Raw genomic sequence first — 24,103 nt, forward strand, 5'->3', positions numbered from 1 at the left:
TGTAATTGTAGTTTTCATTTCACTGTATAAATACGGATTATAAGTATTGTATTGGTCATTTTATATAGCGCTCTGTCCCCATTTGTATAGACTCAATGCGCTTTGTGGTTGGAACACCCTCGTTGACTGCAGTCCATGTGTAGGAGGATCTAAGAGTTTAAATTAAAGATGCTTGTGTGCATTTTAGCTGAGTTAAGACTTAGGTGGGCTGGCTAGACTGTAGTAAGCTTGGCGGTCAGGCAGCGGGTGGGTGGGTGCTGTTGGTGGTTTAGGATAGAGTTCTAGTGCTGGAGATTCAATGTGTGCCCAGCTAGACTGAATTGTTTTTCATTGGTCGTTGCTGTATACTAGTGGCAGCGGTGTTGAGGTACGTTAGGGGTTTCAGTGTGGATGGCTCTGTGCTGCTAGACCAGAATAGCATACCCATAGCTGCATTCTAGGGTAGATGGATGGATGGATGGATGGATGGATGGCCGTGCCTTTGCCCTGTGTCCACAGATGTGGCGTACGGTATACGTAACGTAGGCTTGGCTGGGGTTCAACTGCAGTGTTCTTTTTCTGGGTCCAGTGTGATTGGCTGGTCTCGCTGTTCGTGGTCTCCCTGGAGGGAAAGGACCAGGAGGGATGATGGGGTGGGGGGGCACTTATTTGGTCTTGGCCAAATGGTCAGGGTATTAGCAGCGGGTTTTGGGGCACCTGGATACAGGGGGAAGGGAGAGTGTGCCTAAAAGGGGGTAACTAATTGGACAGTAAAGTACAGTAGCACCTGAATTTGGGACACCTGGATAGAGGGACAACAAGGTTTGGGATACTTGGATAGAGGGAGAGATGCCTAAGTAGACCTACAACCGTAGACGGTAAAATACAGTACCACCTAGTTTTGGGACACCTGGATAGCGCCTAAATGGGCATACAACAGTAGACGGTGAAATGCAGTAGCAACTAGATCTGGGACACCTGGATAGCAAGGGAAATGCCTAAATGGGGGATACAACAGTAAACTGTAAAATATGGTAGCACCTGGGTATGGGACACCTAGATTAGCACACATAGATTAGCACACCTGAATAGAAGGAGAGGGGCCAAAATTGGCATAAACACTGGACAGTAAAATGCGCTAGGACCTAGATTTGGGACACCTGGATAGCAGGAGACACGCCTAAAAGGGCATACAACAGTAGACGGTGAAATACTGTATTGCCTAGTTTTGGGACACCTGGATAGTGGGAGAAATGTCTAAATGGGCTTACAATAGTTGACAATAGTGACTGTTGCTTAGTTGTATGTTTAAAGCTGGCTGTAAATCTTATGGCTGTACACAGTTCCTCGTAAACAAATTGGTGCTGTAAAATGCTGATTACTCGTACTGACGGAGAGTATGGGGACAGTTCTACCTCCATAGTTAAAATCAAAAGTTGGTTTCCATGAAACCCACAGCTCAGTCTCCCAAAAAACTGCTGTGTGCATAATGAAGGATTTGCTTGTGATTGAGTAGTTATACAAGCAAATAACAGTTCGATGTATACCCTGCAATAAATCTCAAAGGAAGCGGCACAACAAATTGCAGAGTATTTTTCCCCATGAAAACAGTTTAAAGAAAACTGTTGAATTTAAGTTCCAGCTGTCACTTAGAAATGTTTTATTTATTATATATTTGTAAGCAGTGCATTTGGCAAACCATGGCCAAGCGTTTCAGAAGGCTACTTTTAACATGTTTATTGGGTATTTGTAAGGTGCCTATAAAACAAATGGTGTTTCAAGGTGTCACAAGACAAAATAAAAATGAGGGACAGATACAATAATGGTCCTACTAGGTCTTGTGACATTCAGAGCATGCAAGTGCAGAACAAGAAGTGCAAGGGAGTGGTGTGGGAGAGGTGGTAAGTGCCGGTTTGCACAAAACAAGTGCTAAGGTGGAACAAGGAAATGTAGGTAAGTGAAAAGAGTGTGGAGGCGGGGGGGGGGACTTTAACCCTGTAGTACTCGTAGGGAACCAGACAGCCAGGGGGAGGGGGAAGAGTGAAAGAGGAGGAGAAAGGAGGGTCTTGAGGTGCTTCTGGAACTTAAGGAGATCCGGCTCACGCCTGAGGGGTAGGGAAGCCATTCCAGGGGAAAGCTCCTGCGGAGGAGAGACATCTACCCCTCCCCCCCACTCTTTGCTTAGAGAAGCGTCTGATGCACAGAGAGTTGGAGCTAGCAGACCGAAGAGCTCTAGCGGGGAGGTATTTAGGGAGAGAGTTGGATGGAGCAGCTTCCAGAAAGCCTTGTGGGTGATGCAGAGTGTCTTGAATTTGATCCTAGCAGCAACCGGGAGCCAGTGAAGAGTAATTTGGGCTGGAGAGATTTGGTCCTTGGGCTTGACGCCAAGAGGAAGTCTTGCAGTCCTATTCTGGCTAAATTGAAGGGGACGAAGGGAGGAAGATGGAAGATTGAAGAAGAGGCTGTTACGGTAGTGAAGCCTAGAAAGGACCAGAGCTCTGGAGACATTGAGTTTCTGGGGAAGGTGAGCAAAGGGAGAATGCCTCGGAGGAGGTGGCAGCTGATCGTGGACCTTCTTGGCAAGGCTCGCAATGTGAGGAGAGGAATCCAAGATAACACCAAGGTTTTTTTTACCTCACAAGAGGGTGAGGGGACCCATAGAGGGCAGTCAGAGGGATAGAGGTAAAGTGGGTGCTGGGGTCCCAATGCAATGGATATTACTCTTACTGGCATTAAGGCAGAGATCATTGGCAGCACACCATGACTGAATAGCTGTCAGTCAGGGATGAGTGAGGAGGAAGAAGAGGGAAGCTTAAAGGAGAGCGGTGTCATCGGCATAGCAATGGAAGTGAGGAGAGAAGGAATAGATCGTGGGCCACAGGGTCAAGGTAGATGTTGAAAAGGCGCTGCGAGACGATGGAGCCTTGAGAGACACCGCAGGCAGAGTGGGTGTTAGAGGAGATAAAAGGGCCAAGTTGAACCCGAGACCCCACCACAATATTCATGGCCCATCTATTCCTGTGGTGTTTGCTTCAAGCCGGAATAAAGGACAGGCTTAGCAAACAAAGAAAGCTGTGAATGCGCGCAATTGCCTGCTGGCCCAAGGAGAATATTCTTTAAGACTCCTGTAAGTGTTCTTTGCCAGTGGGGTATGGTGGGGTGGGCCACCATTTAGGGGATCACTCCCCCCCTCTTGCTCAGTCTATGCCATTCCCACCCACGCACCTAAAATGTTGATCAAGCGAAGCAGTTGACAGAAGATGGGTAGTCTGTATGAGCCCTCCGCATCCCTGATAAGTACATCATCTTGTGTGCAAGTAGGCCTGCTTCAGTAGACCCCGCGGCCTGCTGCTGAGCGTGTGCCTTGGTCAATTTGCTGCCTGCATTGTGGGACATGGCTTCGCTTGTTGGAATGCTATTGGTGCACAGGGTGCCTCACCAATTGCTCTCATCACCCTAGAATTCGCTGCCGCCGGACTGCTTTCTGTCACTGATTATTAAAAGAAAAAATCGGAAATTAGATGGCAAGGAAGTGAGGTCACTCAGGCGTCTAGAGCAGCTTCTTGTGCCAGATGTTTGACAGGCTAGGAACGCAAACAACAACAATGGATTGTGTTTCCCAAAACATACTGCTGCTTATTGTACGATTTTAGGCTTCAGAAGGAGGCACGTTCCATCTCGGAAGCTTCTCAGATTGTCAGGAAGTAAACGCAAAAAGTTACAAGGCCAGCGTTCTTTGGGCGGCGGGGCGTGGTTCTGTGTTTAACCTAACCTTGACGTCCTACCACAGGGTCATAATTACACAGCTCCAAGTCCCTGAATCCATCAACGTCTTTGGGCTGAGTAGCTGTGATCGCGTGGACCGAGACCTTCCGGTTCAAAGGATGTGGTTACGTAGTACTCCCGGAAGTGAGGTCCTATTTGGAAGCTGCACTGCCACCTGTCTATCAGCAGTGGAACTTTACGTTCCTTGCCATTTTTAAGCTTGTTGGACTTCAATATTTTTTGCACCTGGTTGGTGGGCGATGGGTGCTTGATGCAGCTGCCTCTACCAGCATATTGAAACGTAAAAATATGAAATGTTATCTTAAAGAATTAACGGTTTGCATAGTACCTGTCGTGCTCATGGCAGCACAAGCTCTGCGCACGTACGAAGATTTGTTTATTACTTGTTGCGCCTGCGTAGCCCTCAACTCGCACGCTTTTGGGGTGTCACACGCCTTGTAAATGGCTGACTCACCCGCCAAGCCTCCAGCACGCCCATTCGTTTCAATAGGCCTCTCACCCGCCAAAAATAAAATCGAGCGCTCCTGAGGTATTAATGTGCTGGACATTTTTTAAAAAAAAGTTTGTATCAAACTAATAAAAAAAATCGGGTGTTTTCACCCGCATTTGTGACACAAATGGTTGCGAGCTAAATTAATGTATTTTTTAATGTAGACCCAAATTAATGTATTTTCTTGTTTTGTTCCAGCCACTGCTGTTAGAATAGTTGTGCCGTGCCCATATCCTTTCTACAGATACCTCTAATGTTTAAACTGAGATTTGTTCGCCTCTCTGATTACCAAGGGTTATGCGTTTTAGAGGTTTCACTGTAGGAAGCGCTGGTCTTCTGCACTTCGTTTAATTCCGTTGGTAATGTAAAAGCCCTTCTGTTGGTGATGGTAACAAGTACTACTATTTTGTCAGCTGAATATGCCACTTTCTTTGCAGTTCAAACTGATTTATGTTTTCACTCTGAAAATAGTCTTGCGTGGAGAAAAGTGATTCCAGCCGACACTGCTCCGGCGAACTAGTTTGGATGCAAGGGGCTACTTTGAGGCAACTAAGCGCTTTGTTTGTAGGACTCTGGCCCGGTTTAGATTGTGTGTGTTGAGTGAGTAGGTATAGCAGGAAAAGCAACAAAAGAACGCATTTCAAACTCAAGGCTTGACTTTGGTTTTTCCCAACGTGACACTTCCTGTTGTACGCCCTGCCACTCTTAATGCAAGGGGCTGGGTGATTTTCTGAAACGTCGTGTCGCGGTAGGATGCACTGTCTAACACCGGAAGTATACACATCATTGGCCCCTAACAAGGACCACACACACCGTATTTTAATTTAAAGTACTTGTATACCACTTTGTTTTCTTTTTCTTTCACAGTTCACCTTTTATTTATCATGAATGCAACCATATAAAAACATAAATTATGAAACAGACACAATGTTTGGCCTTTTGAGAGTCCTATAATAAAATAACATAAAACCACATTTGACGACTTCCCCCAAATCCAAATAGAGGATTTGCATAACAGCACCAAAAAAGCAAGCTTTCAGAAGAGGCAGAGTCTGTTAAAAAAAACTGTTTACAAAACCCAAAGTGCATCTTAGAACTGACCCACGCCCCATTCAATGCGGGAGGCCCGACAAGTACAGGAGCAGCACAGTAACACGAACCAAAAGTGGAGATTCCAAGACGTGTATACTTCTTTTGAGGCTCAAAGAAAGTAGCATGGGTACAGTGGGTGTGAGACCGAGGGGAGCAATGGGCCATCCACCATTAAACTATGCACAATAGTTTCCCTATCCATTCAGCGCTTGGAAACTGAATGAAGTTCATTTGCATTTTATAAAAAGCCTTAGTGAGGTATCCTACATAGTGATCAGTAGACCAGTCCACATGTTCTCCAATGTGAGAACATGTCTGTAATGTAGTGACTGAGGTTACATTCTCAGTTCAAAAGCACCATGCAGAAAATATGAATGCTTGTCAAATTCCAATTGTCAATAAGCAAAACTTATGCAACTGTTGCTACAAGCCACCAATTGTTTCTTAACTCACGGTGTCAGATTCATATACTGTTGATTCGACTTACCCACTTGATAGTATGAGGGGGAGAAAATTGTTGTGTTTTAATTGGACAACCTACAATTCAGGGGAGCTTTCCACCCAAACCAGGCGCGCCTGTCTTTCCTTTTATTTAATGAAGTTATTTTTATGAATCTGAGACCACCAATTTAATAACATTGATTTCTTACAGCTTCCCTCCCCTTCCGGGGACAAACACACAGGGTTGGCCAGAAGGTCTATTAATTAACAAAATAGAAATAATTGAATCAGATTATAGATAAACGGTCTTCATAAAAACCCAATCATAATAAAATAATCGACCTGCTAGTCACTTCAGTTTTCATTGTTACTTCACTATAGGTATATATGTATTTAGTTCACTGTGAGCGTGCATATATCATGGATTGAATGCATGAGAGTCCAGGAGGAATCTTTTGTTTGAGAAAAAAAAACAATTTAGTTTAGAATATCCAAAAACAACTAATTTTTTAAAAATATCCCTGCCTATCAAATGATCACTACTTCCCCTTTATTCCTAATACCACCCCACTTAATCAACTGAGATGTCAGAATTTGAACAGCATTTTAAACTCAATTGAAACCACCAATGGACCTTCAGGTATGTAATGGCTTGTGTGAGGAGCCAGTAAAAAGACGCGTACACAGTGAGCTCATAGTGTTGGCCATAAACATTTATTCAAAATAAAAGGGGGTTGGAAAAGGATTCACTATCCCTACTCTAGGAGGTATTTCCCTACCCCAAACAACACTAAAGGATTGTCCATTGTCAGTGTCCAAAACAAAATGTCCTTTGTCTGACATCCCAATCCCCCCCCCACATTCTATAAAACAACTCTAATATGTGAAGAGGAATGTCTTTGGCCTGGTAAGTGCCCAAACATTCAAGTTCAAATTACATTTATAACTCTAACACAAAAGTTCGCAATGAATAAAGGTCACAGTACCAGGGGACAACTCCTATCCCCAGATTTCTTTTCGAGACACTTCAAATTCCCATGGGCATGAATATTCCAAAATACTTGCAAAAAGGAGTGTCAGCGACACCTTTGCCTCTACTTACTCTACTCCTCCACTCCTGCGGCTGACTCGCACGCTGACACAGCCCTCTCTAACCTGCATCTTGCTATCTCCAATACTCTGGACATCCTTGCCCCTGTCTCGAAGTGCAACTCCTGGTATGACGCAGACCTCGCCGCCCTGAAAGGCAAGTGCAGAGTGGTTGAGAGGAATTGGAAGGCTTCAGGCGCATCCACTGACAAACTGGCCTGCCGCCTATTCCAAAGGCAATACAGACTCTGTCCTTTCCAAGAAGAGAGTCCATATCCAAGCCTGGGTCTCTGGGGCATCTAACAACACGGCCACACTCTTTAAAATCTGCAAGGAGCTGGCCAGTCTCCACCTCTCCTGTTACCTCCCAGGCCCTCTGTACGGCTCTGGCTTTACACTTCACCACCAAAACTCAGGACATCCGGTCCCCACTTTCCTCTTACTCGCCCTTTCTCAGGCCCCCTTTGGCCACCTCTCCCTATCCTCTTTCTTTTTCCACCTTCTCTCTGGCAACACTGGACAGTGTTTTTAGACATGTCTGATCTATGAAAGTGTCATCCAAACAGGTGCTTCCCTGCTCTTCCAGAACCATCAAGGACCACATTGCCACCCTCGCTCCAGCTTTGTCCAAATTATGCAATCACTCTTTTGCCACTGGATCTTTTCCCTCCCCCTCAAGCATTCCCTTGTGCACCCACCTCCTAAACAAGTCTTCTGCTAATCATAACTGTCTGGCAAACTATCACCTGATTTCTATCACTCCTTTCCTGAGCAAACTCGTGGAAAGCTGGCCATCTCCAAGCTTACTCTTCACACTGAATCTTTTGGTTGTCTCCATGACCATCAGTCTGGCTTCAGAGCAGCCAGAGGCACGGAAACTGCTCTCCTGAACACCCGTGAAGATCCACTCTATAATCTTGACTTCAGCTCTCCCTCTGTCCTCATTCTCCTTGACCTTTCCTTGTCTGTTGACACAGTCTATCATGCCACCCTGATCAATCAGTGTGTGGCATGACCTCCATCCTCCTGGACAGACCATCCCAGGTTCAACTTGGGTCTTTTCTCTCCACCACCTCTCTCTCCATATGTGGTGTCCCCCAGGACTCTATCCTATCACCCTGGCTCTTCAATGTCTATCTAGCCCTTTTGACCCACTTGACCTCCACCTTCTCTAACTTTCAGTGTTACGCGGATGACACTCGGCTCTATTTCAGGTTCCCCCTTGACTACTTTTTTCTCGTGCTTATTCCGGACTGTCAATCCACGATTCAGGATTGGTATGCCTCCTACAATCTCTGCCTTAATGCCAGCAAGACTGAGATCCTTCTCATTGGGTCCCCTGCTCATGCTTTCCCTCTCACACTCTGGCCACCCTCCTTGAGCCCTCTACCCTCGCCTTCCTTTGAGGCAAAAATCCTTGGTGTCATCTTCGACTCCACTCTCTCCTTCTCATCACATCATGGACCTTTGCAAAAAGGTCCACTTCCAGCTGCACCTCCTCAGAGGTATTCTGCCTTTTCTCACTTCCCCCCCCAGAAGCTCACTGTCACCAGAGCCCTGGTTCTCTCCAGGCTGGACTACTGCAACAACCTCTTTCTCAATCTTCCTACCTTTACTCTTCGCCCTTGGGAACTAATCCAGAACAGGACTTCAAGACTTATCCTTGGCCCCAAGCCCAGGGACCGTATCTCCTTGAGCCCTGAAATCTCTCCACTGGTTCCCAGTCACTGCAAGGGTCAAGTTCAAGACCCTCTGCATTATCCACAATGCTTTCTGGGGCCGGGGCCCACACTACATCCAACTCTCTCTGCCAAAGTATCTTCCTTCTAGAGTCCTTCGCTCAGCTACCTCCAACTCTCCGAGGGTCAGACTCTTCTCCAGACAGAGAGTGGGGGGGGGGGGTGTTGACCTCTCTCCTCTGCAGGTGCCTCCTTCTGGAACGGCCTCCCTGCCCCTCTAAGTCTTGAACCAGACCACCTGAAGTTATGGATGCAGCTCAAGACCTTCCTTTCCTCCTCTGCCTTCTCTCTCTCTCCTTTACTAACTTACTTGTTTGTTGCCTGACAGTCTCACTAGGTACCAGGCTCCTTCATGACCAGTCTTGCTTGCACTTCCTCCTGGCCTACTGCACACATAGGGGCTGTAACTGTAACCCCTACAGCCCCCGCCTGCTTGCACTTACCCAGAGCAATGCTGCCCTGATTCGCACTTCCCACAACCCTCTCCCTTCCCCCTGCACTTCTTGTTGTCGCACTTGCACGTTCCAAATGACACACAGCCTTTTAGTATTGTTGTCTTGTCTTCCCTCTTTTCTTGTACCTCCTAGAAACTCTTGTGTACAGGTATGTTAGGTTATAAATGCCATATCAACTTTGTAGGTTACCCGGTAAACTCCCCTGCCAGGTTATTTTCCACTTTAACTTTGTTTTCAATCTGGATTTTTGTCTGGTGTATTCTCCGGCCAGGACTTATGTGATTTTGTTTTGTACACTAGCAAACTTGACTTTGGCCTTGTGTACTTTCCTGCCAGGGCTTCTCATATGTTTTACTTAATAAAATTGCAAACGTGCCTTTGCCTGGTTCACTCTCCTGCCAGCAATTTACAAAAGGTGGGCTCCCAACATGTGTTGTATTCTAAACTGGTTCAGAGTGTGGACATAAGAGACCTGAACACGTGCGTGAAGAACCAAAAAAATATAGGGGAGCGGGAATGTCTGAAGATAACATTCCCTCCTGTGTGCATTGTTCCTGAGGATATATATAACCTTCTGAACTAGAGTGCCTATCAAAAAATATATATAAATGTATTCTTTATATTTTTACACATTGGTACATAACATGACACAGTGGTACCACACAAAGGTGTGGAACAAAACATAGCAAAACAATGACATGAATATGGTGAAAATAAAGAAATCCATGAAATAATCTAAAGGATTTTAGTGGACACTTTATAGTAAATACTAATGTGGATTTTCTAAAGGTTGAGTTTATGCAGGGCGTGGTTCCAACTTTGGACCACAGTCTCTCTAGCCCAACTGCAGATTTAATCATATTGCAGGTAATGGTAGGTTTCACATTCATTCTCATTCACTTTGTACATGTTTGTCTTTCTCTGGCAGCATTGCTGAAGCGCCCTGGTGTCCCATTCCCTCTTTATGACTTGCTGGTGTCTTGTGACATCCTTCGGTTCCTTCGCGCTAGACAGGAGTCCGCACTCTGGTGTCCCGCCTTCATCTCACAGGCTCACCAGCTTCACCGTACAGTTTCCACATCCTTCGTGGCTCCCGTTTTTCTTTGGGCTCTCGTGCTGTGTTCGGATGGTGGTGAGGCTGTGTCCAGGTTCCCGTGGCCGCTAGGAATTTTCTTCTTCCTTCCATTCTCGTGTTTGCCAGACTGATCTGGCCCATGCAGTCCTCTGTCTCTTGCCTTTCCCCCGAACCGGTCATCTTCATGTCCTCGCAGTACCTCGGTCAACACCAAGAGGCCTCGACTTCCCCAGGCAGTGTTTGATAGCTTTACCTAGCATGTAGTGAACAAACACTAGAGCGTCTCTGGTGCTTCTCGTCCTTGGTGATATGCATTACTCCATTTAACCTCCTCATCGCTGTATTGTTAGTTGTATGGGAGTTGTAGGCAGATCTTAATGTCTTCTGTATAGAGTATTAGAAGGTCTTACCAATAGGTCTTATCGATGGCTGAAGGGAACCTGCACAATATGCCATCAAGGCATGGGAAATATAAGGGGTATCCCTAGAAGGGAAAGTGTGATACCATGTGTGATCCGATGATGTATCACCCCTCTGAAGATCACCATCCTCCCAATGTGATCCTCCTTCATATAGCTGTCCCAAGGGTCCAGATCAGGTAGCGGCTGCCTGGTCACATGGGGAGAGGGTTCCTAAGGAGGAGTGATGACATCCTATTCATCACACTTTTAAAAGAGAAAATGTATGTTCACTCTGAGAAAAGTTGAATTCAGAAGTGTACCTAATTGCATTCAGAAGTTGCACCCAATAGCCTCTCTGAGAAAGTTGAATCTGGAAGTGTACCCAACTGCATTTAGATGTTGTGACCAATAGCCACTCTGAAAAAGCTGAATTTAGAAGTATACCTAACTGCATTTACATTAGGAATGTGCCCAACGGCCTCTCTGTGAATTCAGAAATGTTACCAATAACCAGGCTGGAAAGTTGAATTTAGAGCCACGCCCAATAGCCCGTCTGAAAAGTTCCATTAAAGTGTGCCCACTAGCCTCTCGGTGATCTTAGAAAGTGTTCCTAATAGCCTCTCTGTGGAAGGTTACCTCTTGAAGTGACCACAATAGCCTCTCTGTGAAAATTGCAATAATGTAATATCATGCCGGACCAAACCGATCAATCTCACTAATAACCTCTCGGTACAAAGTATGAAGTAGAATTGAATGAAGTGCTCCTACTAGCGTGCCCTAATTAATTTTATTAATATAACTAACAGTATAGCTGTGTAACATAGAATCTAGACGGCGACTAAGATTCTAATACAAAGTTGAATTAGATGCATACCTAATACCCTCCCTGTATAAAGGTGAATTGGAAGAAGTACTTCCACTAGCTTGCCCTGCTCAATCCTTTAGGATAACTAACAGTTTAGCTGTGTAATGTAGAATCTAAAACGGTGACTAATAATCTAATACACTCTCTAAGTAAATTGAATCTAGAAACTGACCGAATATCTTCTATGTGTACAGGTGAACTCAGAAATGCACCTAATAAGCTAATATCTTCTCTGCCGGCAATTGCATCTAGAGAGCATCAAATAGTCTAATATCGTCTCTGACCTGTTGAACCTAAAAGTGTGCCTAAAGGCGTGACACCCCCGATCCTAGAACTACAATCAGGAAACCCTCCTAAATCAACCTTAAAAGTCTGCACCAATCATGAGCGCACCCACCCAACCAGAGTCTCTCAGACACGAGCCTCGTGGACCACCCCCACCCTCCGATCTGCCTTCACTCCCACCCCCTCCGCCCCAAACCACCCCACCCTCCTCCACACTCGCCTCCACTCCCCTCTCCAAACACCAACCCAGAGGGGCACGATGGCAAGCCGCTCACCCCAAGACCACTCATCCTCCGAAGCCCACCACCAACCCGCCAGCATTGCCCATTCCTCCTCCCATCACTATCAGACCTGGCACACCCCACCCGAAATCACCCACCCACCGCCTTGCCTGCATACCCCTACCACCTTCCCCCCAAACCACACTCTTTCCCCTCCCTAAAAACTGCGCGCCTAGCCCTAGCACGAACCGAAGCTGCTTCCCTCTCCCCCTCCAACCCCCCTACCCTTTCCCACACACCAGTCGCAGCAAAGAAACTAAAGAGGAAACGCTCCTGGTCCCCCTCGATCTCTCAGCACTCCTCGCCTCCCCTGTCTCGACCCACCACCGTCCTCCCGCAATCTCCGCCTTCCCCCCCATGGCCTCCCCCTTCCTGAAACCCCTCTCCCTCGATTTCTCATCAACTGCAACTCCCAACCGCCCACACCTCTCTCTCAAACCCACCAACCCAAACCCGATCATCCTATCACACCCAGCCACCCTGCCCCGCCCGAAACTGCCAATTTTTCCGCCCGCCCACTATTCCCTTCTAGCATCACCCACCTTACCCCCCGCTCCACTCTCTCCTCCACTGCCCCATCCCGCTCCAGCACCGAGAACTACCTTGCCTGCCGATGTGAACTGTATCCTATTTAACGCTTGTTCCGTAGCAAAAAACAGACATCGCATCTGTGACCTCCTCGCCTCTGTCAATCCTGACCTAGTTTTCATCATTGAAACCTGGTTCTCTGACATCGGCCCAATCGCTAGTGAAGGCTTTCCCCCTGAGTACTCCCTCATCCCACAGAACCGTTCGTCCAGAGGAGGTGGGGTAGCATTCGTCTTCAAATCTCTCTTCCGCGCCTCAATCATAGACAACCAACCCTGCATCCCATCCTGCAAATCTCTCCTCGTCAAACTCTCCCTCTCCCCATCGCTCTCACACACCTTCCTAATAATCTACAGGCCCCCTGGCTACGATAGACAATTTGCAAACAACCTTTGCGATTCCATCGCCACCCTCCAACTAAACCATCCCAACCTCACCCTCCTTGGTGACTTCAACATATGGCTCAACATCCTCACCAACCCTATGACACACTCCCTGGTTGACGGTTTAGATGCAATTAATCTCCAACCCCACATAAACGGCCCAACCCACTACAAAGGACACACTCTTGATGCCATCTTTAGCTCCAACACCCGGATTCATTTAAAGCCCCCCACCCCAATCATCTGGTCCGATCACTTCATTCTCTAGTTCACCATCCACGCACCCGACCCCCTTCCCATACTCGCATCCGAACCTCCGAATTTACGCAAATGCTGGAAAAAATGAATGATCACCCCGGACCTAGCCGAGGCACTCCTCCAGTCTCCACCACCCACCTGCCATCCCAACAACCAACTAACCCCTGAGGCCTTTGACTCATGGCTCAACGCATCTATTCTGCGACTCACCCCCCCCCCCGTACAAACCATCAACCCGCCGTGGCCCTTTCCCCAGATGGTTCACCCCTGAGTTGAAGACCACTTAACAAATTTACAAATACCTTGAACGCAAATGGCAGAAAGAGAAAACCCACGAGAGCAGGACCACCTTGGCCCGACACGTATATCAATAGAAGGCCAAATCCAGAAAGCAAAAAAAGCCCACTACAACTCCCGAATCCTAAACTGCAAAAACCCAAGCAAAGAACTCCACAAAATCATCTCAGAATTCATCAATCCGGCTTGTAATACAACCATCCCGACCCCCTCACAATCACTCTGCGACTCACTCTCCCTCCACTTTTACATCACGGCTATCGAAAGAACAAAAACTCTAAATACCAAACTGGCTCTAATACAACCACCGGGCAACCCTCTGCCAGTACCAGCCAGCCCATCAGCCGCAGCCTCTATGCAACCAACGTTTGAATCCTTTAGTCCAATATCACCAGAACAATTTCACAAACTTCTATCTGCCCGCAAACCATCTGGATCACCACTGGACCCTTGCCCAGCCACAACCCTTAAAGAAATCTTTGCTTCCACCTGCGCAGAAGAACACGCAAGATCTATCAAGAGCTATATAAATTGCACACACACCTTTGGACTCTCTCTTTTCTCTACTGACCCGAACTTCGGTTCCCAAGGGCGTTCAACCTATCAGCACCTTCAGACCATACCAATGGTATATAAGGCGCTATATAAATGCAAAATAACATAACATATATGTAGGCTAGATTCCCTTCCGTGATGTTTCTATTTATCGTTTTAAAGCCTATCTTTCTCACTTTCAATGGGACACTTTAAACCGCAAGAGAAGGCTATAAGGGATCAAGATTAAGACTCAGACACTGGCATTTTTGGTGTTGGTTTATTGATGACAGAAAATGGTGGTGGGGCGGGTTTGGGGCAATCCTACCTATCCTTAACTCTAGGAGGGGTTTCCTTGCCTCAACAAAACTATGGAACACCTGTGTCGGAACGTCCAAAACAAATAGTTCTCTGTCCTGTATCCAAAATGCTAAACTGACCCTCGCACAGTAATCTTAATATAATGTGATGTTGGGATGTTTTTTCGCTGAACACCTGCAGCTTCTTTCCAAAGTTCCATACCTAAAGTTCTAAAGTGTAAAAGAAAACCATTAAAGTTCCATCAGAAAAGGTGGCCTTCCCTTCCCCTGGATTTCTCTGGTTTTTCAATTTAATGTACTCCACAATCTCAAGGGCGACGACTCTTCCCTTTAACCCGTTAGGTTTCCCCCAGTTTAAACAGTTTATCAAAATCTGAAGGGGTATGACCCTTCCCTTCAAGGTTTCCACAATTCTCAAGGCACAAGGCTCAAAGGATATGTCAGTGTCCTGAGCTTAGCGCTTCTATGATCCAATTTCCATAATGACTTTCGCTAGTTTCCACACATTTGGAGTACTTTTTTCCCCTTTTTGCAAGTTCAACAATCTTAATTTGGTGTGCGTCCCAGACTCCCTGCATGCCTGGTTTGCTCTCCTGCCGGGGCTTTCTTATTTCACTCAGTATTTGGGGGCAACTCCTGGACTGGCACTTCTCGTAAATAATCGCCTTCTTTTTTTATACTTTTCCAATATTATTTAGCTATATTTTGCTGGTATTGGGGGAGCGACCCCTCTTTAGTAGTCTTAGTCTCTTTGCTCACTTTTCCCGGTATACCAGCTCCCTTGTTTGGGCATACCAGGTTTTTAAAAGCTACGCACCATTGGCCATGAAGCGTCCCGGTGTCCCAACCTCTCACTCTGGGCTTACTGGTGTCCGTCAGCTGCTTCGGCATCCCTCCCGTCTCAATGTTCTCACTGCTGTTTGCTTGTCGGCGGGGAGAGCGTCCAGTTTGGCTCTCCGATTCCCGCCTTGCCTCCTTCCTCGATTGACAGCGCCTCCTGTACGTAGAACAAGTGCAACAAACCTTTCCCTGCTTGACTTCCCAGACGACACTTCAGCAGCTTCTCAGCTCCACACTGCAGTCCACTCTCCTCCAGTGTTCCAACCGACGTCGGGAGAAGTGAGTCGCTTTCTCTCTCTAGGTGTGGTTCATTTAAACATACTGGCACCTGATCATCTTTTCTAACAACTAGAAAACATTGTCTTTTTTCTGCTTCTAGTTATCTTCCTTACTCCAGTCCTCATCAGTGTTATTAGGTAAAGGGGAATATATGTATGGTTGATTAGCCATGACTAGAGGTTGTGACTTGTGAGGGGTCACAAATGAGTCAGACACAAGGTATTCATATCCTAAAGTAAAGAAATTTATTGAAACGAAACAGGTTGGGAAACTGCCTAGCTGGCTCTGTTTTAAGATGAGATTCCCCTACCTTAAAAGCAAAGCTAAGGATCAGTATATGTCAGAAGGCCTGCAACGGAAAATCCGTCCTTGTGTCCAAAACCTCCTATCCTGACCTTCACACTAAAACAAAACCAGAAAGGGTGGAAGGAAATGTATTTTTCTTGGTCTAGGCAAACCATTTTCAAAACAAAAAATGTAATAATGACTCCAACAAAAATGTTCTCCAAGGTAAAGACCCTTGGATTCACAAGGTTGTTCCCTTCCCCATGTTTCTTAAATATGATGGCAAAAGTTCCACCTTAATAAATATTTCATTTGTTTCTTCACTGGACTCAAAACGTTCTTGTTTAAATCACAAGTTATGCAACAGTCTTGCTGTAAGATTTCCTTTAATTTAACAGATTGCCTGGTCTGATCTCCTGCCAGGAATCTTCATTCAATCTCATCCACCTGGTATACTCACCTGCCAGGATTTCATTTATATTTCCTTTCAGATCGCCTGGCGTACTCTGCTGCCAGGAATATTCACATATTTTCAATTGCCTGGTGTACATGCCTGCCAGGACTTCTCTTAATTGATTCACAGTTCCTTGGTTATACAGAAATGGCCTATATCGTGAGGTACTTGGTATACTTGCCTATGGTAGCACTTGCTCAAACTCTGCCCCAATCTGGCATCTCATGCACCTGTATTGAGGTGGGGTGTCTCTTGACACTGTCTTGACTGCTTTCAAATATTCTCTTATGCTCTTTTTATCATCAACCATCGCGTATTCGTCAAATGCTGGCTGACACGCTTGTCTGAGCGCCCCGGGTGCCCCAGCTGCTTTGGGTAGAGTCAACAGTCTCTTTTGCGTCTCCAACTCTGCGCCTTTGTGGAACAGTTGCTTTGTTCAGTTTCCTCCCTGGAGTCAGCGGAGGACTCTAGCTTGTGCGGCTACGCGGTCGCACACTGGCTACCTCTCTTGTTCTGGACGGATGAACACTGCTTCCACGAGCGGCTCGACGCCCAGGAGCTTCTGCGTGGTTCCTTGCATCTCCATGACGTTTCCTGCTCGTCTGCAGCGTCTTTCTGTCCTATTCACCTTTTCTCTGGGTCTCAAGTTCGCCAGCCTGCGCTTGGAGTATACCATCCTCGCCTGCACTGCTCGACTTTGGAGTGCGGACAGCATCTTTAAATGTCCATCTCAATGTAGGCTTTCAATAACTAGCCTGCACGTTGTGCTTTGGCACTGATCACTTTGCACAAACTCTTTCATCCTCCTCGTCTCAGTACCTGAGTGATTATGGGAGTTGAAGTCCATGGATGCCATTGGGCTTCTACTTTTCAAATAGTTTTTCTCATGATGTTTACAATAACACATATTAGAAACAGAAGGTGGTATGTGTGAGTTGTGGGAGTTTGTGTTAAAGGTGGAGGCTTGACTTGAATATTGAGAGGACAAGGTTTCTTGATTTTCTCAAAAAGGGGGAAGTGTTAAATTACAATATACCATTAATGTGTTTGGTGTCAGAGGGTCTTACTTGTGGGGTGGGGGCGGAAGGAGGGATACTGTGCTTCATCCAATGAAGCCATAAAGACTCTCTGGCATTCTCTTCCCATGTGATCCTCCCTCATCATGCCACCCTCAGGATCAGGTAGCGGTTGCCTTCCCCCGGCTACATGGGAGAATATCTCGCCAGATTTGTCACATCGGGTAGCAAATAACCCTCTTCCTTTGGTCTGGAACAACTTAGCTTTAACAGCTGTATTCTATTCAATGGTGTACCCAAGCATTACTTGCATTATATTCTTTTCTAGGTATACACACAGTAACATGTCCATTTAACTCACCGATAATTATTTTATACGCACAGAGTGTGAGGGGATGTCACTGTAGATCGTAAAAGTCCTTCCCGTAGTAAACCCCATAAAACCCTTCTTGCAAATCACTCTAGGTAAAACATCACTCATACCTCATATACTCAGAACACACATTTAGCATCTCCTATATCTAATGGTTTTCTGAAAAGAAATTCTGAACAAGATCACATTGGCGATCCTAGAAATAATGCAGACTCCAATTCCCAGAAAACCTAGGGTACTGAGACGAGAAAGAGGAGAAAGGAGTAAATGCAGATCAGAAGAAACACAAAGTCAAGCGTGCAGACTAATTGTTTTTTAGGGAGGCCCAAGTGAGTGGTACATTTAAAAATGGTATTCGCACCCAGATCAAAGCAACAGGATAAGAAGGAAGTAGAACCGGTCATGAGAGGCAGACAGCAGTATGGGGAAGGACAGTGCTGGGAGGAAGCGGGCGCTTCTGCTCCATTGCTCGCAAGCTTGACCTACTAGTGTCTCAAGAGGCCAGGAGGGACACTGCAGGCACTGAGAGAGGGCCAGGGAGGAGCCGGCAGCAGTGGTAGAGCTGCCGGGAACACGGTTGTGCAGAGAAGCGGCAAACTTGCTTGCAGGTGAGCGCAAAGCTTTCCGGAGAGCTGAAAAGAGGTCTGTAGTGCGAGAAAGCCTGTTCTGAAGCAGGAGCTTCACTGCAGCAGTCTGCCACGTGTCAGGGACACTTCAGTGCACCGGTGAGTCCACCTAGAGCCCTTTGGGACCCTGGATGGTACTGACTGGCATGTGAACAGTTAAGGATATTTGAATACCAACCAAGTGAAATAGAGACAGAAGTTCAACAAATCGCCATACAATGGATGTCAGAATGGGGAAAGTTAGAGCAAGCATTACCCTTGGCAAATGGGTAGTAATGAGAATATAAAAAGGCAACATTTGATGCCAATATGGGGAAATTTGGAACAAGTAGTACCTAAAACCAACACACCACGCAGTGAACATTGGGAGGCAAGATAACTGGCAGGAGAGTATACCAGGGGATCTGTAAGACCTAGAAGAAAAGGATTACTGCAGGTGAGTATACCAGAATGTCCAATACAGTTGCATCAGGAATGGGAAAATACCTGGCAGGAGAGTATATTAGGGAATCTGTGAGACTCAGAAAGAGGATTCCTGGCAGGGGAGTATACCAGGAGGTTCAGTAAAAGTTGCATAAAGAAATGTATTTTTCAAAGTATATGGTAATGAAGTATACCAGAGACCCTTTCGAAAGAGACAATTTTGCCATCTTCACGGAACTCTTTGAAAGAGACCCTTTTGTCATCTTTGAGGAATTTGTATTTGAAAAAGACACTTGCCATCCTACCTGAGACATCCAGGGGAAGGGAACCACCCTCTCGATCCAAGGATTGTTTTATTGGGTTTATCTAATAGCTTTTGAACCCTTTTTTTACCAAACCTATATCAGAGACACTTTCCTTAGACTCTTAGTTCATTTTTAGTATGAGGGTCAGATTAGTATGCTTTGGACACAAAGACAGTGTATATAATTTTGATGACGAGACACGTGATTTTTTAGATTCCTAGGTAGGGACATTCTTCAGGATAAGGACAGAAAGGCCTTTATCCAACCCTTTTATTTTAATAAAAACGTCTGATGTTGAAAATATTACAACTTTGTGCCCGCCTCTCATTTCTGACCCCTCAAACTATTCCTTCTCCTTCTCCTTCGTGTTATCAATTCTTCTTTCTCTCCATCAGACAGTGCGTGAGTGAGTCTGTCAGTGTCTCTCCCAGAGTATGTATTGAATCTTACATAGAACAGAAACCCCACCTTTTTGAGGTGTGTATACTTTCCCCAATCTAACTGGTCAATGTATGGGATTGTAAAGTGGGCAAATTAATGAACAGGCCAGTCAGATGGGAGTACGTCAGGGATTTCTTACAGTAAATATTGCCACATTCTCATATAATGAATTCCACACATATTACCACTTTACTAATTGGCTCACCAGAGTTCTCTCTGGCACAAATCAACTGTTGCAATTCTCATCATAGCACGAATAATTACCGAGTTATAGATTTTTCCATGTAACTCAATTCTATATTTATATTCAAATTATTTTCCATCTCAAAGCTCTATGATACGACACTACCATGTGCTGTTGCTTTACGACATAATGCAAATTCTCTTAATTTGCATACTGAAAATGACCTTGCACAGATATCTCAAACCCATTATACCCAGATGCAACCCATAAATGCCAGTTTAGGATTTACAATGCGGTTGAGTTGTTATATGTATGGCCCTATTCTCCACCAGTTCATCTATGTGAGAAAGCATGGTATCTGTTTTCACCTATCATTTTGGTGGTGGTGGCATGAAAAGGATACAAATGTCGAGAGCTCATTTCTTGCTTCCTTTTAATGTGGTCCCATTCACCCTTTCAGCTTTTACAATGTAAATGTTCCTGTTCCCTTTTCATTTTTATATTTTCCCCAAAAACACAGCAGCATAAAATGCAAATTTGTTTTTCTTTCTTGAAACTGCTGTTCTTTGTTCTCAGGTTAAGCAGTTCCTCATTTTAACAAAAGTTGCAGGTTATTTTCTGGTACTTGAAATGTTCATCTCCGGCCTTGTCAGTTATAGTTTTGATTTGAGTGACCTCAAGACATTTCACGTGTGTATTTCCCAACTTTTGTGCACAGGCCGTACCTTATGTGTTTTAAAATGATGGCTTGCTCTGAATCTTTCTTATGAGTTAGACTCCCCTACAAAATGAGGACCACTTATTTGGTTAATAATGACACCTACTGTCATCAATTTAGAGGCATTTAAGATTTCTCGGTTGAGCAAGATGTCTGTTATTTTCGTAATTTTTGTGTCTGATAATCTGTGCAATTAGTTCATGTTATGCGTCTTTTTTGAGAAAGTGTGCATTTCCAACTTCTGGTAACTTATTCATTTAATTTTGTCTCCTTTTTTCAGGTGCTGAGCGCTGTAAGCTGATTGTATGCGTTATGTTCAGCCAGGGCCAGGGGCAGAATGAGTTTAAAAGATGCCGGTGGCAGGGGAAGCCACGAGAAGGCGGCCTATCATCTTCATATTTACCCCCAGCTCTCGGGAGAAAGCCACGGCTCCTGCATTGTCAATGCCACCAAGGAGTCCATCGCCTCTGATGTAATCAAAGATGTGACTGACCGCCTGAACCTTGACGTTACCAAACACTATCTCCTGGCTGAGGTGAAAGAGTCTGGTGGTGAGGAGTGGGTACTGGATGCCAATGACTCGCCAGTGCAAAGGGTACTACTTTGGCCACGGCGGGCTCAGGAGGATCACTCACAGAAGGATGGCTACTATTTCCTGTTACAAGAAAGGAACTCTGATGGCTCCATCAAATATGTCTACACTGGGCAAGTCTCCATGGAAAAAGAAGCCCGACAAATGGTTGAAAGGGGATTTTTACCCCGGCGGCAGGAGGACTACGATGATTTGTGCAACCTCCCTCAGCTCACAGAGACCAGCATTTTGCAAAACCTTAAGACTCGTTTCATGAAGCACAAAATTTACACTTATGCCGGCAGTATACTCATAGCCATTAATCCTTTCAAATTCCTTCCAATATACAATCCCAAATACGTGAAGCTGTACGATAACCACCAGTTGGGGAAATTGGAACCACATATCTTTGCCATCGCTGATGTGGCATACCACACAATGCTTAAGAAACACATTAACCAGTGCATTGTCATCTCTGGCGAGAGTGGCTCTGGTAAGACACAGAGCACCAATTTTTTAATACACTGCCTGACTGCGCTCAGCCAGAAGGGCTATGCAAGTGGAGTGGAGAGAACTATTCTGGGTGCTGGACCAGTTCTGGAGGTAAAGTAACCATTTACACTGATGTGAAGTTTGAGAAAATACCTTGTTTTAATGCAGTAGCAATAACTCTCTATCAGCAGTTGGTTTGAAATTTGATATTATTTTTGTACCTAAATTCTTGGATAATAGTTTTGTCTTTTATACTGTTTCTCCCTTTTGTGCCTTGCTAAGTCTTCACTTGTCCCCTGTCCTCTTTCCAGCTGTCCTGTTGGCATTTAGTCCTTCCTGTTGATGATCAGCCAGAGGCCGCATGCATAGAAGAAAGCGTTTACTGAACCGCAGTCACTATGTACAAATGCTCTATTGAAGAAATGGATGTGCAGTTGGTCGATAACTGTGGTTTAGGATAATGTTATTCTAAATTTAATAGGTTATGTCAACTATTTTGCTTGGGGTGCATGCAACTGCTCGGTTGTTTTGGACACCACAAGATTAGATATTTAATTTCCTAGTGTATACTTGTTTGTCATGAAAAAAAAGTGTGATCTACAAATGCAGGTCTTGGTGATGTGGCATGGCCTATTCTCTAATTACAGGTGTCTGTTAAGGAAATGGTTCCTTAATATAGAATATGATGCTATATTTTCTGCAGTGATACAAGCAGCCGGAAATATTGTTTTCTTATTTTATTCAAAACTGCTCATTACCCTAACTTTGCTAGACTACTAATATTTATTTTTTATTATTTTGTCTTTGAAAATGGTTGTCATCGTGTGTAGCAAACACAGTAACATGAAAATGTGTGTATGTAGTCTCAGATGGCCAGCTTAAAGGAAGGAGTTTGAGGAACAGAGCCAAAAGCTTAGTGCGAAATAAATCAAAATGCAGACACTTTTGCCACTCAGTAACTTGGCATTATCAAATGTTGGCTGCACTCTGGGCTAATACTTTCCCCATTTTAATTGTATCTCAACCCTACTGCTTTTAGTGTGAAGAGCGCTCTCCCAGCGATTTTAGCCCCTTATGTCCAAATTGATCACATCCAAAGATGATCCAAAGTCTTATTTTAAAGAACAACCACAACCACCCACCTCTTTGAGCAGCAGTGATCTGCAATGTTGCTCGAAATCCAAAACATTGGCATCCTTCTGCAGCTACCTGCTAATGGGAACCAATTCCCTAGACACCCCGGTTGAACTCCTGCCCTTTAGGTTGCCGCACAGCATACAATTGTGCAAAAATGTCGAGCACATGGAGGAATTCTTTGCTGCTTGATTACTTCATTTGTTTTCTGGTTGAGTTCTGGCATTGTATTATCTATTTGGCACCTGCAGATGATTCCTGTACCCCACAAGCACTTCATTGAAATCTCACTGGAAATATCACATTACCCTTAGTTGACAGTTCTTTTGGCTAGCAAATTCTACATTGGCTTCTCAATCTAAGCATGAGACCAGGCTGAGAATCTGCAGGCATTGTATCCTGAAGTTTCATTGGAATTTAGGTCATGCCATTGGAGTAGCTTCCTTGAGTCTCCAGGTGGGCCCATCAACCTCCTGCTCTGCCCCTAATAAGGTTCAATTTTCCTCAAGAGGAGTCTTTTGGATTTTTTATTTAGGCACAGTCTTTTGCCTCTGAAATGTCTCCTTGGAAAATGTATTGCCTCCTGCGACTTCTATAGATTTGCAGTAAAGGCTCCAGAAGGAATTCTTTCTCTTGACTTAATTGAATTCTTAGTATAATCATAAATAGACGTGCATTGTTCCCAGGTGCCTTTTTCATTTCTGTGTACATCCCATTGTGGTGAAGAGGTGTTCATTGGTCCACGGGTGCTTCCACCTTTTTTAATGTGCAGCCCTGGAATGGGGGAGATGCGTTTGTCTTGTGGTGCTCCATGGGTTAATTCCTATTCTATCCTCTACCCACCACAGGAATTTGTGTCTGATGTTTCCACTGGTCTCTCCAGTCACAGCAAGGGTTTCTTTTTATACCCATTTCCCAGGAGGACGTTCTCCTGTTGATTCCATTATATATTTGTTCGAGACCTCTGGGGGTATCAGATGTTGTTTTTTTACCCCACATGCAGCAGTACATGGAAAATGTATGTGTTTCCTGATACTTTCTTTAGGTTTGTTGCATCGCCCTGGGATGGGCTTATTAATCTCCCAATGTTTTCTCTGGGTTCTCTATCTTGCCAAAAGATCTTTTTTTGTAAATGTTTTTTTTTTTACTCCTGATATTTCCTTTGGGTTTTTTGTGTAGCAGTGAAGGGAGGGGAGGTGTGTTGGTAGCCAGTTCAGTTGCTACCTATGCTTAAATTGAATTATCTGTCTAATCTCAGCAATATTTTGTTTCTTCTCAATGGTTCTATTGCACTTTCGTTTTTGATCAGAGCAATAGCCCTTTTTCTCATGGCATCCCAAGTAAAGAAAACCCATCCAGTAAAGCAGTAGCCCCTGAATAGAAATCAATGAGTTCAGGCCTTGGGGAAAGTGGTGAAATTTGTGCGTTTCTCACTTCCACTTTTGGCTGTTTTGCTCCGAAATGTCTTTGGATCCTGCATTTCGTCTCGTATCTGACATTTGAGTCCCTTTTAAAATGTACTGTTTGCTCTTATGCAGACCAGAAAACGTTATACAAACTGCATGACTTTTCTGAACGGCAGTTCACTACTGAATGTTCACCCC

General features: G+C 45.1%; 1 protein-coding gene across 9 annotated transcripts in view; it reads left to right on the forward strand.

The window, feature by feature from the left end:
* MYO9B (myosin IXB) overlaps positions 1-24,103 on the forward strand; it is a 925,026-nt gene that overhangs the window by 213,628 nt on the left and 687,295 nt on the right. For all 9 annotated transcript variants that reach the window (XM_069649217.1, XM_069649219.1, XM_069649218.1 and 6 more), the window contains exon 2: positions 20,583-21,476. In XM_069649217.1, coding sequence (XP_069505318.1) covers positions 20,640-21,476 — 837 coding nt within the window. In that variant the 5' untranslated portion in view covers positions 20,583-20,639. The remainder of the gene's footprint in view (positions 1-20,582; positions 21,477-24,103) is intronic.

Source organism: Ambystoma mexicanum, chromosome 1p (assembly GCF_040938575.1).
Source record: "Ambystoma mexicanum isolate Mex_15411 chromosome 1p, UKY_AmexF1_1, whole genome shotgun sequence".
Classification (NCBI taxonomy): domain Eukaryota; kingdom Metazoa; phylum Chordata; class Amphibia; order Caudata; family Ambystomatidae; genus Ambystoma; species Ambystoma mexicanum.